Source organism: Trachemys scripta, chromosome 6 (assembly GCF_013100865.1).
Source record: "Trachemys scripta elegans isolate TJP31775 chromosome 6, CAS_Tse_1.0, whole genome shotgun sequence".
Classification (NCBI taxonomy): domain Eukaryota; kingdom Metazoa; phylum Chordata; order Testudines; family Emydidae; genus Trachemys; species Trachemys scripta.
The window spans coordinates 72858161-72870633 of record NC_048303.1 but is presented as its reverse complement, the minus strand read 5'-3'; the positions used below and the strand labels follow the sequence as shown (position 1 = coordinate 72870633).

The window sequence follows — 12473 nt, the reverse complement described above, 5'->3', positions numbered from 1 at the left end:
AAAAATTGTGGAAGTTTAAAAAGGGAGTTTACTGAGTATCTTTGGCTCTCCAGTAGGAAGAGACATTCTGGCCTTTAGTGCTGATGCTTGGGCTGCCAAATGATCCAGTGATTTAAGAATCTTTAATTACTCATTGACATGAGAGATTGTTAGGGCTCCATAGACACCTTCATTGGTAAATGAACACATTTTACATGTTGATCTGACAAGACAATGGGATTTCTTTTCTTTAGTTAAATACTGTACAAGTTTTAAAACGTTTTAAACAATGGGAAAATAAATGAAATTTGCTCACTGTTCAAGAATATATGAATGGTCTTACTTAAATCAACAAAAGCTAGGAATGTCAGCATTAAAGTTGGAAAAATTAATACAATCTGTCCTTAACTAATCCTGCTGAGCTATAATGCAGGAGTAGAGAAAAGTGGATTTATATAGCTTATGAGCTAATGTTAATAAATGAAGGAGTGCTGGCCATAATGCTCAATATCTTGGTCACTGCAGGTTTGACCCAGGTACCTGAAGCCTACTTTTTTCATGCTGCAATATATTTAAGGGAATGCTTGCTTTTCTGTAGGAAATCTTTATACATTGTTTTGATGTAAGAGTTTATTTTATAAAACAAATTTTATTGTGTAATCATTTTTAATAGGCTTTGGGCCTGTTCCTGCAGTCTTTGAAAAGGAGCTTTGCCCTTGATCTCAAAGAGTGTAAGATCAGTCCAAGAGTTTGCAAAATTTCAGAAGTACAGAAATGCTTCTCTTGCAGTTTCAAATTTCCGTTGAAAATGTTAGAGTGTGCATGAAGCAATTACCTCCGACATTTCAGGTCTTTAGAGAAATGGTGCACATAAGGAACATTCCCATGCAACAGACGCATTACAAGAGGGTTTTGCTATATTTGTAAAATCTTGAAATACATGTTTGATAATAGGTGCATATTTCTAGACAAAAGTATTAAAAGAATGAGAGATTGGTCATCAGTTGAACCAACAGATCATGTAGATGATAGTTTTATGTTGCACACCAAAGTTTACTATGTAGTATTGAATGGTGCATTCACCAAATTTACCTTCATAGTTCTTTTATATATCTGTTTTTTTAGTTGTATCTGTTCATACCAAAAGGTTTATTTTCATTCATAAGATATTGAAAGTGGTCTATCCTGTGCCTCACATTATGCCAAATATGTATGGTCTTTTCACATTCCCCAGATTAAAAAAGGTGCTGTAATAACTTGAATTAAAACCAAGAAGTGTATGCTAATAGCAGGTTATTTTTTGTTGTTGTTTTAGCAACTAAATGCTACAAATTCAGTGAAATGCCACTTGTTTTTGCAATTTCTTGAAGGAGTTTTCAATGTTTCCTTCACTGTTTTTCAAGAATCTTAATTTTAAAATCTCTATCTTTATTTGAAGAGCTTTTATTTATAATATTCAGACACTAGCTTTGTATTCTTCATTGCACTTTCATATTCTTGTGTTACATTGCCTGTATTATGGTTGCAAGTTTATGTGAAAATGACTTGAATAAAATGTTTCAAGTGTTCACACTGTCTATCCTGCTGCACCTGAGTTCAACATGGGCCTGATCCCTTTGTCACCGAGGTCAACTGGAGTCTCTTCATTGTCTCCAGTGGCGCTGGGCTGAGGCTATATGTGCGTCAAAATGGGAACGATTAAAGTTTGGCAAAGTTATAAGCACCTTATAAGTCTTACAATGGGAAGTGTCAGGCAACCAGCAGCAGTATCAACTCTACCTATAATACACAAGAATCTAGCACAAATACATAACATGTTTATAAATCTTAGTTCTGGGTTCTAAATTCACTTTTGGGTGTAGATCTTTAAAACTCTGAATACTCTGGGACCCAATTGTCTGAGAGAGCCCTATATCTCATCATGGCAATTAAGCCAACTGGGATTACTGAAATGTGTGAATGTTTTAATAAGGTGATACCATGAAGTGCTTGGGTCTGTGCTAACTTTTGTGTCTCAGGGGTGCATGTGTCCACAAAAGAGGCGGCGTGAGGGACTGGGAATTTATTTTACCCACAAATGCTTTCTTCTAGCCACAAAAAAGGAAGCAGTCAATACTTGTTTGGCAAGTGATGTTACATAGCAAATGCCTGAAAAAAATGTACAGTGTATAGTGATACCATACCACACCACATTTAACTTATGTAATTAGGAGGAGAAGGAGGAGGAAGTAAAGGTCTTCTAGTATGTCCACACAACATTTTGGAGGAAGTCTCAGGCCTCTGAGCCTGAGCTCCAGCCCAAGCCACAACCTCAAAGCACTGTCTCTACAGTTGTTTTTAGAGCGCTAGCTTGCGCTCACTCCAAAATACTGTGTAGTCATACCTTTAGTGTTTCCTGGTATCTTCCCCTCTGCAAATATTTCGGAAATGCCTGTCATTCACTGTAAACTAATAAAAAGAAAATTGCTCTTCAAGAAGTATTTCCTAAGCCCAGACTTAGTTCATCTGGGCAAAGATGGTTTCACAGCATTAAGAAAGGGTGTGAACTCAATAAGAAGCAGGGAAAACATTCCAACTTTCCCTTCATTTTGGCCAACATTTTAAGAAGGGGCTCCTGCAACATCTTTCTTGTAACAAATCCTGTTGGGAAGTGCTTGCTGCCAGAACCCAAGCCTAAACACTCCACGTTCAGAGGCAAAAGCATAAACAAAATGAGGGCCCCATTTGGAATTTGCTCTCCCTGGAAGCCAGTCAAATCCAAAGTGACCTTTAGGCCCTGATGAAAGATATTTCATTTAGGATTTAAAAACTTGTTTTGTGCTCTGTCTGTTTTGAAAGCCCGAGCCGCCACATTATTTATTTCTATAGTAATTCTCAATCTGTCTTTTTAGAGTATCAAGGAAAATAGAATTGAATAAGAGACACTATTTAGATACAATGATGTTCTGTTACTTGGAGAAGATATGTTTTGTGGAAACACATACCAATACCACATATCATACCAATAATATAGCATATAGTATTTTGTCATTTGACTTGGGTAATTCTGATGTGAAACAAAATAGAAAGCAGAAACCAAAGCTAAATTACCACATCGAAACAACACATGAAAGTACGTTACACTAATGCCTAACAATACAGGAATGGTGGGATGATCTATCCTACAGCTAGATCAACATTCACACTGTACTAAGGACACACTGTTAGCAATCATCTAACCAGAGCACCAGAGGAAATAGAGCATGAGCCTAGCAACCAGTTTGAAGAATTCATTCCAAAGAACAGATACCACAAGGAAATGAATGGGCTTAGACCCTCTAACACGCCTGGCTTCATGTAAGCCAGAGAGATGTAATGGCACATCTCTAGCCATCCCGCAGTTCCTTCGGAATTTCAATTTTCATAGAAACACATTTTTAAGCCATATGGTTTACCTTCTAAATATGAACGAACGTTATGTTGTCTTCCCAGTTCTGTACACTGCCTGAATCAATAGACTAAGGCTATGTCTACACTGCACCTCTTGTGGTGGTGTGTAGGGTGTATAGCTACAAGCCACAGTGAAAAGCAGGGTGGTCCACGCTGCAGCATGTAGCATGAAAGTGAAATCCTCTGGGAAGGGGGAGGCAGCAGAAAACGCTTGGCAGCAGAGAGCTCCCAGAGCCTTTCCCCACTGCCTTCCCACACCAGCGCCTTTCCCTGTTGCAGCAGCCTTCCACTGTGGCAGGGAATGGCTCTAGCCAGCTCCTACAGCAGGGAGCTGCTGGCTAGTAGCGGAGAGCTGCCAGAGCCTTTCCCCTCTACGAGGAAAGATTCTGGCAGGTCCCTGCTTTAGGAGTCTTTCCCTGTGGTGTACAGTGGCTCCATCAGCAGGAACTTATATTGATAAAACAATGAGGAGTGCTTATGGCACCTTAGAGACTAACAAATTTATTCGGGCATAAGCTTTCGTGGGCTAAAACCCACTTCATCTGATGCATCTGATGCCCAAAACTTATGCCCAAATAAATTTGTTAGTCTCTAAAGTGCCACAAGTACTCCTCGATTTTGCTGATACAGACTAACACGGCTACCACTCTGAAACCTGTATATTTATAAAAAATAGTATTGTTGACAGGTAGGCACTGCTTGAGTGAATAGAGAGCCCCATACCCACATGGTTCAGGCATACCTTTACTTACAACCAACTGTTATTTATACCTGTTAGGAGTGTGTGTAGTGTAAGTACTTTGCACACCGCTGAAAGGAATGTGCAGTATAGATGTACCCTGAGGTGTGTAGTGCCTCCCATACATCTGAGGAGTTAATGCAGAAGTATAAAGGTCTGAGGAGTTAATGCAGAAGTATAAAGGTGAACACATTTAAAACGTCCACTTTGTTAACTATTTCACTCAATATCTTTAGCAGAAATGTCCAGTTAATGTGTTTTTTTAATTATTTGACCATGGATATCAGTCACTTCTCAAAATTGGAAACTTTCACCTACTCAGAAAAGATTAGCTGTCTGTGAAGAATATTTTTATAACAGGATTACAGCCAACGAAAAGAGAAAAAGTTTCCTGCCCTTTATTGAAACCAGGAAAATTGCACATCAAATATTTGTTTGGACTAGTACTAAGCCTTTAAAAAAGTTTCTTGTCTAGAATATGTAAAACAGTATTCTAGATATTGCTTTCAAGAGGATGACTTTCTTCAAAACATGATTTTCCTTGAAGATAAATACAAGTTCAAAATACACTGAATGTAGTTCCTATGTGTAGCCACTGGCTGCTTACCTAGTACAAGATTACTTTTACAAGAGTCTATTGCTATTGAAGATGCCTTGAACTCTTACGATCTGGTATAAAATCCCCACCTCCACACATACACTACTGTTTCATATAATGAGGAATAAAAAGAAAAAAAAAAATCAAAACATTCGGGGCACAAACTTAATTGAAATCCACATTCCTCCAAGGCTGTAACATAATTCAGGAAGGGAGAACTTCACTTTGGATATAAAAACCTTCCTGCTGTATGGATAGCAAAGCATAGCATAGAATATCCATATTATTAACTGTGTATATGTTTTATGGAATTGATTCAGACCAATTGTATAAAGGACAGTAGCATCCAATTAAACCACAACGAGGAAGAGACAGTTACAATTAAGTTCATAGATCTTTTAAAACTAACTAATATGAAAGACCTTTAAAGAAAAAAAAAATGGTTAAAAAACCATCTCCCCACACCCCGATCCCAGGAACTCCAGAACACTAAAATGATAGCTCCATCCAACACAGTCAAATGCCCTTCCAACAGTTAGGGATATAAAAAAACCCAAGATCTTTGGCAAACAAATCAATAGCATTTAATAAGAAGGTACTTTTTAAATTTATACTCTTCTTACTATTCTGGTAGTTAGGAACTCAGTAGGATGAGATCCTAATTCTCTGACTACATGCAATTTAAATTAAGTGGGGCACACTGAATTTTCCTTTCAGTACAGGAATGCTCACGACCGTGTACTTTAGTTATCAAAATTGTTGATCTAATCAAGAAAGATGAACATATTTTAGATGGCAAATTTTTATTGCTATCTAGAGTTTGCCATACACACTAATCTGCATTTCGGCTTGCTTAATGCATTTATGGAATTTAGCAAATGTCTTCAGAGCTAACAGAGCTCTGAACTTCTTCCAGCTAAGATAAGAGTAAATATTTTGATATTTTAAACATATGTCTTAATGAACTATTTTAACTACGTTTTCTTAGCTAGGAGCACTTATTCTTCCCATCTCTTCTGATATTGAAGTCCTTCAATAGTTTTCTGGAGTGTACCTTACATAATGCAAAACCCCACAGAGGAAAACTCTCAACTATTACAGAGCACAAAATAGCTCCATAAACCCCTTCCTGACTTCATTGTGGGTTTCACAGGTGGTGGCACTAAAGAACTGAACTCTTAATCATATACTATGTGACATCCCCATTAGCACAATTGTTTCATTTGCTCAATCTTCATTATAAACAAATCTGGAATAGCTTTTTCCTTGCCAAAAAACCTTAAAAGACTACATCACCGATTTCTCAAGATTAGGATACTATTTAGTTTATAAAAACATGTACATATGATTTGAAAAAGGCACTAGTTCTCAAATACTGTAAAAGGTTTAGTTTCCAAACTTTGCACGTATCATCTCAATCAAGAAGATAAATATTCTCTTTTCAATCTATAACACCGGGGTCACAAAGGTCCAGTCAAAACACAAGTTGTTACATCTCAAAAGTAGATACCAAACTAGAGGGGAACTATAAGAATCTTCTTTAACAATATGAATTTACATTAAAAAAGTTTAATCATCATCAAATTTAATCTTTTTCCCCTGGAATGCTGTAATTTGAGATATTTGTTCCCGACGCTTCTTGCTTGCTTCCCACGAAGGATGAAGTGGTTGCTCTAAATGCTCTTTTTTATTTTCATACTTTATACCTGCAGCTTTAGCAAGGTGTGTTCTCTTTACTCGCAGTTCACTTTTTGGAAAAGCTGTGCATAAAATACAATAAAAAACATTAAATGCAACTATGTCATGAACATGTACAAAACCAGGTAATACATACTATAAATACCTTAAAATAAGGGTAGGTATTTACTGGAAGCCAATATAACTAAGGCAATATATAATAAGTGAGACATACCATATAATCTCCAATATCCATTCCTAATGAGCCACACATAATATACACAGATGAACACGACTAAAAAAAAAAAAAAGTATAAACACCTAGGAAGATTGCTAAGGAGGAAGGAAGATTATCCCTTTTCTCACAAATCAGCAAACTGCCAGTTCATGAACAGCAGATATGGTCAAGATGATATGATTAAGATGGCAGAAGGCTCTGGGGTTTCAATGCAAAATTTGTGTGGAATTTAATTACCATGCATAAGAGTCATCACAATCTCTGATTTTATTGTACAGAATACCGATGAGAGATGAGTCACTGGACATCCGATTTTAGAGTAGCACTTTCAATATGAGATCGGCACATAATTTCTTTCTTTCTTTCTTTCTTTCTTCAAAAAAATTATAATCCTTAAAAGTGCAGAATGAGCCATAATCTGGGTAAAATATTCAAGTGGCTAAAATAATTTGCTGGGATGAACCACTTGATGAGATTAAAGCTTGAATTCCATCACCTTTACTCATACTCAGGTTGTACCTTTTTCCATGAGTAGTTTCATGGAGTAAGGTACTACTTAACGTGGGGAAAGGTGACAGAGTACAGACCTGTAGGATGCTTGCTTTTGATAACTATTTCAAACCATGGAAACGTATAACATCAAACAGTTTCTACAAGTTAAAGGGCAAATACAATCCCTCGATGACTCAAATAGAAATAGCTGAATAAATGTCACTAAGGGCTTGTCTGCATGAACATTTAATTTGTGGCAAGATTGGGTGGGAATCTACCCTGCACTAGCCTGCTGCAGACTAACTATCTATGTAGACCTTGCTGATGCACATTTATGGTTTGATAACATTCTCTGATCTAGTCCTCTCTGAAACGGAACTAAACCAAAGCACGTTAACATATTGTTAATGCATGTCAAGAGGGTCCACACAGACAGTCTATGATAGGCTAGGAAGGGGGTAGATTCCCACCCCAGCTTGCCGCAAACTAATTGTTTTCATGCAGACAAGTCCTAAATTGAAATATGAAACAAAACAGAATACCTCCCTGTGATTAGCCCTACAGGGGTAAGTATAGCTTGACAGGTTTTACTTTGGGATTTTAAGGAATTCAAATGGAGCAGCAGTACCATGGACACATACCTGTTCTTCTGTTTTTGGAAGTCTGATAGTTAGCATTTCTAAAAAACAAGAAAATAATATTAAAGATCTTTCAAGAAAGGAATAATAAATAAAAGATTTGTTTGAAAAAATGGTCAAATCCACCATACTTGCTGGATAATCTACATGGCACTAGGGTATGGTAGCAATAAACAGCTTTTGCTATTGGTTAACACCGAAGTGAAACTGTGACATGAAAACCAATGCAAGAACTATATATAATTTATATTTTTTGTATATAACTGATTTTTGCTGGCTCATCTTGAGCTTTTGAGTTCAGCTTTTATGAAGGTCAGGAGCAGTTAACATTGCTGTGAGCATCTTTTTAGAACTTTCTATTGATACTGACACAAATAACTTTCCTGAGCAGGGAAGAATTTGAAAAATGCATAACGGTCAAGGAATAATAATGTGACTGGATACAAAATGCCAATCCAAATACTCTGAGCAGTGATTGGCTGAAATTCTGCTCAGTTGATGGAAATATAACAAGTCATAATAATTACTCTATAATTTCTATAACTGAAATGGAAAAGAATACCTCTTCATATTTTTGGATTTCTGATCAGATCTGGACAGAGAATTGCAAAATACTGATTCCAACTTCATTGCTTTTGCACTTGGTTTACTTTCTTCTGTGATCACATCCTGCATCGTCATAAACTTTGAGTCCTTTGTTTTGTTTAGTAATGCTTCTTTGAGTTTTTTTTTTTCCTTTGCTGAAGAAAGGTCACTATCTGCCACTTTCTTCTTCTTTTTCTTTACTTTGCCGATGAAGAAATCATCATCGCTATCACTTTCTTCAGAATCGGATGACTGGTTATAAAACCTCTCTTCTGTGCTGTCATCAAAATACTCCTTGTTATCGAATTCTTCCATATCACTAACATCACTGTTTGATTTGTTTGTTATCCTGAACTTGTTCGCACTTGTAAGTTTTTTTCTTTTTGGCCAGTCAATTGTTGGTTCTGTTTGATCTTCAACTATGGCATGTTTTTCTGAAGTTTGTAATGACAAATCACCCGGAGAATCTGTTCTTTCAATTTCTGAAGATTTCTGCTCACATTCTCTCTCACAGATTTGTTTATTTTCTATGTTAGTGGCTGTTTTCACATTCACCTTTGTTTTAGCTTCTTGCTGTTTTAGAACCAGTGTATGTGTCTGGTTGTCTACATTGCTATTAGAATGTTGCCTCAAATTAGGCTTTTGAGAAAGCTGTTCTTCTGATTTATGCTCATCTGAAGATTGAGTTTTAGGTGGCTTCCGTCTTGCATCCTTAAAGGCTTTTACAGCAGCTACAAAAATAATAGCAAATAGAGTTATTGCAGCATCATGACAGTACATACATTAGTTAAAACAATGTTCAAGTGGCTATGACACTAAGTTTGCAAGTTAGATCCACTGTGCTGAACAAGTATGAGATATTTTTGGTGCCTTCACTAGATCATTTAGAAAGTAAAAGTAGGGTCTGAAAATGGCTTGAAGTAATGTCAAAGAGGAAAAGTGGGAAATCAGAAGTGAGTGAGGGCTCCTATTGCATGTAGTGAACTTCTCAGCATCAGATGATTTTCATTGATTCAAGTTAATGTCAGGTGATATTTTGAGTGTGGAAAAACTGTAAACACACGTTTATATATATATAGTGACAGACCCAGACCAGTGGGGTACAGGAGTCTGGTAGAGGTCACTGGATGAGTAGTTTTCTGTTCCCTGAGTGACCAGAGCAGGGGCTGCACTAGAGTAATCAGGAACCTGCTAGAACCAGTTAAGACAGGCAGGCTAATTAGGACACCTGGAGCCAATTAAGAAGAAGCTGCTAGAATCAATTAAAGCAGGCTAATCAGGGCACCTGGGTTTTAAAAGGAGCTCACTTCAGTTTGTGGGGCGAGTGTGAGGAGCTGGGAGCAAGAGGTGCAAGGAGCTGAGAGTGAGAGGGTGTGCTGCTGGAGGACTGAGGAGCACAAGCGTTATCAGACACCAAGAGGAAGGTCCTGTGGTGAGAATAAGGAAGGTGTTTGGAGGAGGCCATGGGGAAGTAGCCCAGGGAGTTGTAGCTGTCATGCAGCTGTTACAGGAGGCACTCTAGACAGCTGCAGTCCACAGGGCCCTGGGCTGGAACCTGGAGTAGAGGGCAGGCCCGGGTTCCCCCCAAACCTCCCAATTGACCTGGACTGTGGGTTCTTCCAGAGGGGAAGGTCTCTGGGCTATTCCCCAACCCACATGGTGAATCTCTGAGGCAAGAAAATCCACCAATAAGTGCAGGACCCACCAAGATAGAGGAGGAACTTTGTCACACTGGTGTCAGGAGTGGGATCTTGGGGTGCACAGCACAGCGGAAGGAGGGTGATTTAAAAACAAACAAACAAAAACACACACACAAAAAAAAGGGAGAGGGTTTACTTTTTTTTCCACCACAATGGATGACGTAGTGCGGGCACTGATACAAGCTACGGTGGCCCAGCAGGAGGCTACCAGTGTCCAGGCAGCTGCCCAACAGGAGGCAGTGCGGCTGCAGCAAGAGCCTAATTGCCTGCTGATGGACCAGGCTGCTCAAGACCGAGCTATGTTGTGGGAACTGGTAAACCAGGTAAAGTCCCTTACAGAGCTGAATCGTGGTCATGATGGGACGCGGCTCATACGGGCCAGCCACTGGCTGCAGAAAATGACACGGGAGGATGATGTAGAGGCATACCTTCTGGCCTTCGAGAGGACAGCCCTACGGGAGGCCTGGCCTGGAGATCAGTGGTCTGGCATCCTTGCCCCATTCCTGTGTGGGGAGGCCCAGAAGGCCTACCATGATCTGCCTGAAGAGGCTGCGGCAGACTACCCCCAGCTGAAAGCAGAGATCCTGGCCAGATCTGGGGTAACGACAGCAGTGCGGGCCCAGCGGTATCATGGTTGGAGGTACCAGGAAGACAAAACCCCACGGTCCCAATTGTATGGCCTCATCCATCTTGCATGAAAGTGGTTGCAAACAGAGTCCCGGTGTCCGGAAGAGATACTAGCGGTTCTGGTCATTGACCGATACATGAGGGGACTACCACCAGTCCTTCATGCCTGGGTAAGCATGAGATTACCTATGATGAGATTGTTGCCCTGGTAGAGAGGCGAAGGACAGTGAGGGAGCTGACCCGACCAGTTAAGGAAGAGGCACCCCAGGTTCAACTAGCAGCACCAAGCCCTAAAGTTCGGGTGACTGGGCCACCAGGAGGCCCAGCTGGAAAAAGATAGAGGCTGAAGGCCCATCAGAGGCCACAAAGAGTCGGAGCACTGAGGGAGAAGGGGATCGTGATGTTAGACTGCCCAAATCAAGAGACTGGGGAACGCCTAGGGCTCCATACAGATGTTATGCCTGCGGGGAGTGGGGACACATAGCTGCACAGTGTCCCAATGCTGAGGAGCCTATACAGTGTAACCTGGGGAACTGGGCAGATCCATGCTCCCTAATCCACCTTGTGGGGGTCTGACTAACCCCACATATACATATATATAATATATATATACACACACACACACATACACACACCAGACCAGTGAAACTAAATGGGGTAGGGACCACGGCACTGGTTGATTCGGGGAGTGCTATCACGCTTATCTCAGGGAAGCTTGTGAAGCTTAGTCCGCTGCTGCAGGCTAAACGTACGGGGATAACATGTGTCCATGGGACAGTTAGTTACTACCCCACCATCCCAGTAAAAATCGAGATCCAAGGGAACACTACTGAGGTAGCAGCAGGTGTAGTCCCTAAACTCCCATACCTGGTGCTCATAGGGAGGGACTTCCCAGGGTTTGGAAACTTACTCCCAGTAGGGGGATTGGAGAAAGATGGGGACCCTAAAATTGGTGAGGCATCCACAGTAGACTGTCAACCCCCAGTCTTCTCTGAAATATCCCCAGATTTGTTCTCCACTCCCAGACAGGGTAGAAAGACAAAAAGGGAAAGAAGGGCAGCTAAGGCCTTGGGAACCCGAAGACTGACCCAAAGCCAGAGGGTCGCTCTTGTAGGTAGGCGGACCTGCGCAGCTGAAAAGGAGGTCACGTAGGAGGGAGAAGCACCTGAGTCTGACCCCCACCCTAATGCTTCTGAACCAGTAGAGGCAACAGAGACTGGGCCCCTAGATCTTGGGCAGATTAGCCCCGGGAGAGGAAATTTTGGACGGGACCAGGCAGAAGACCCAAGGTATGACACTAGGAAGGAGGTGACTGAAATAGATGGGGTCCCCGTGGAAGGGAAAAACCCAGGGACCAGGACCCTACTTCATAATGAAGAAGGATCTCTTATACTGGGTTGCACCAGTACGGGGTAGAAGGTACAGCAGATCCTAGTACTTCAAAAACACCAGAACGCTGTATTAAATCTTTCTCATAGTAATCTTTTTGGGGGGCATTTGGGGGTAGAGAAGACCCTGGCACGAGTCCTACGACAGTTCTCCCGGAGTACATGAAGAAGTGAGGAGGTACTGTGCCTCCTGCCCGGAGTGTCAGCTGCACAGTCCCCGTCCCCACTTGAGGGCACCTTTAGTAACCCTTCCCATCATAGAGGTCCCCTTCGAGCGAATAGCCATGAACCTATTGGGGCCCCTGGAGAAGACGGCTCGGGGCCACCAATATATACTTGTTGTTTTGGACTATGCTACTCGCTACCCAGAAGCCGTCCCCCTG

General features: G+C 40.7%; 1 protein-coding gene across 1 annotated transcript in view; it reads right to left on the bottom strand.

Annotated features, from left to right (window-relative positions):
• Positions 1-4025: 4025 nt before the first annotated feature.
• SRFBP1 (serum response factor binding protein 1) overlaps positions 4026-12473 on the bottom strand; it is a gene marked incomplete in the record, with an annotated part of 119263 nt that continues 110815 nt past the window's right edge. Inside the window, 3 exon segments of the mRNA XM_034774322.1 lie at positions 4026-6505; positions 7794-7831; positions 8353-9106. Of these exon segments, the coding sequence (XP_034630213.1) occupies positions 6315-6505; positions 7794-7831; positions 8353-9106 (983 nt within the window).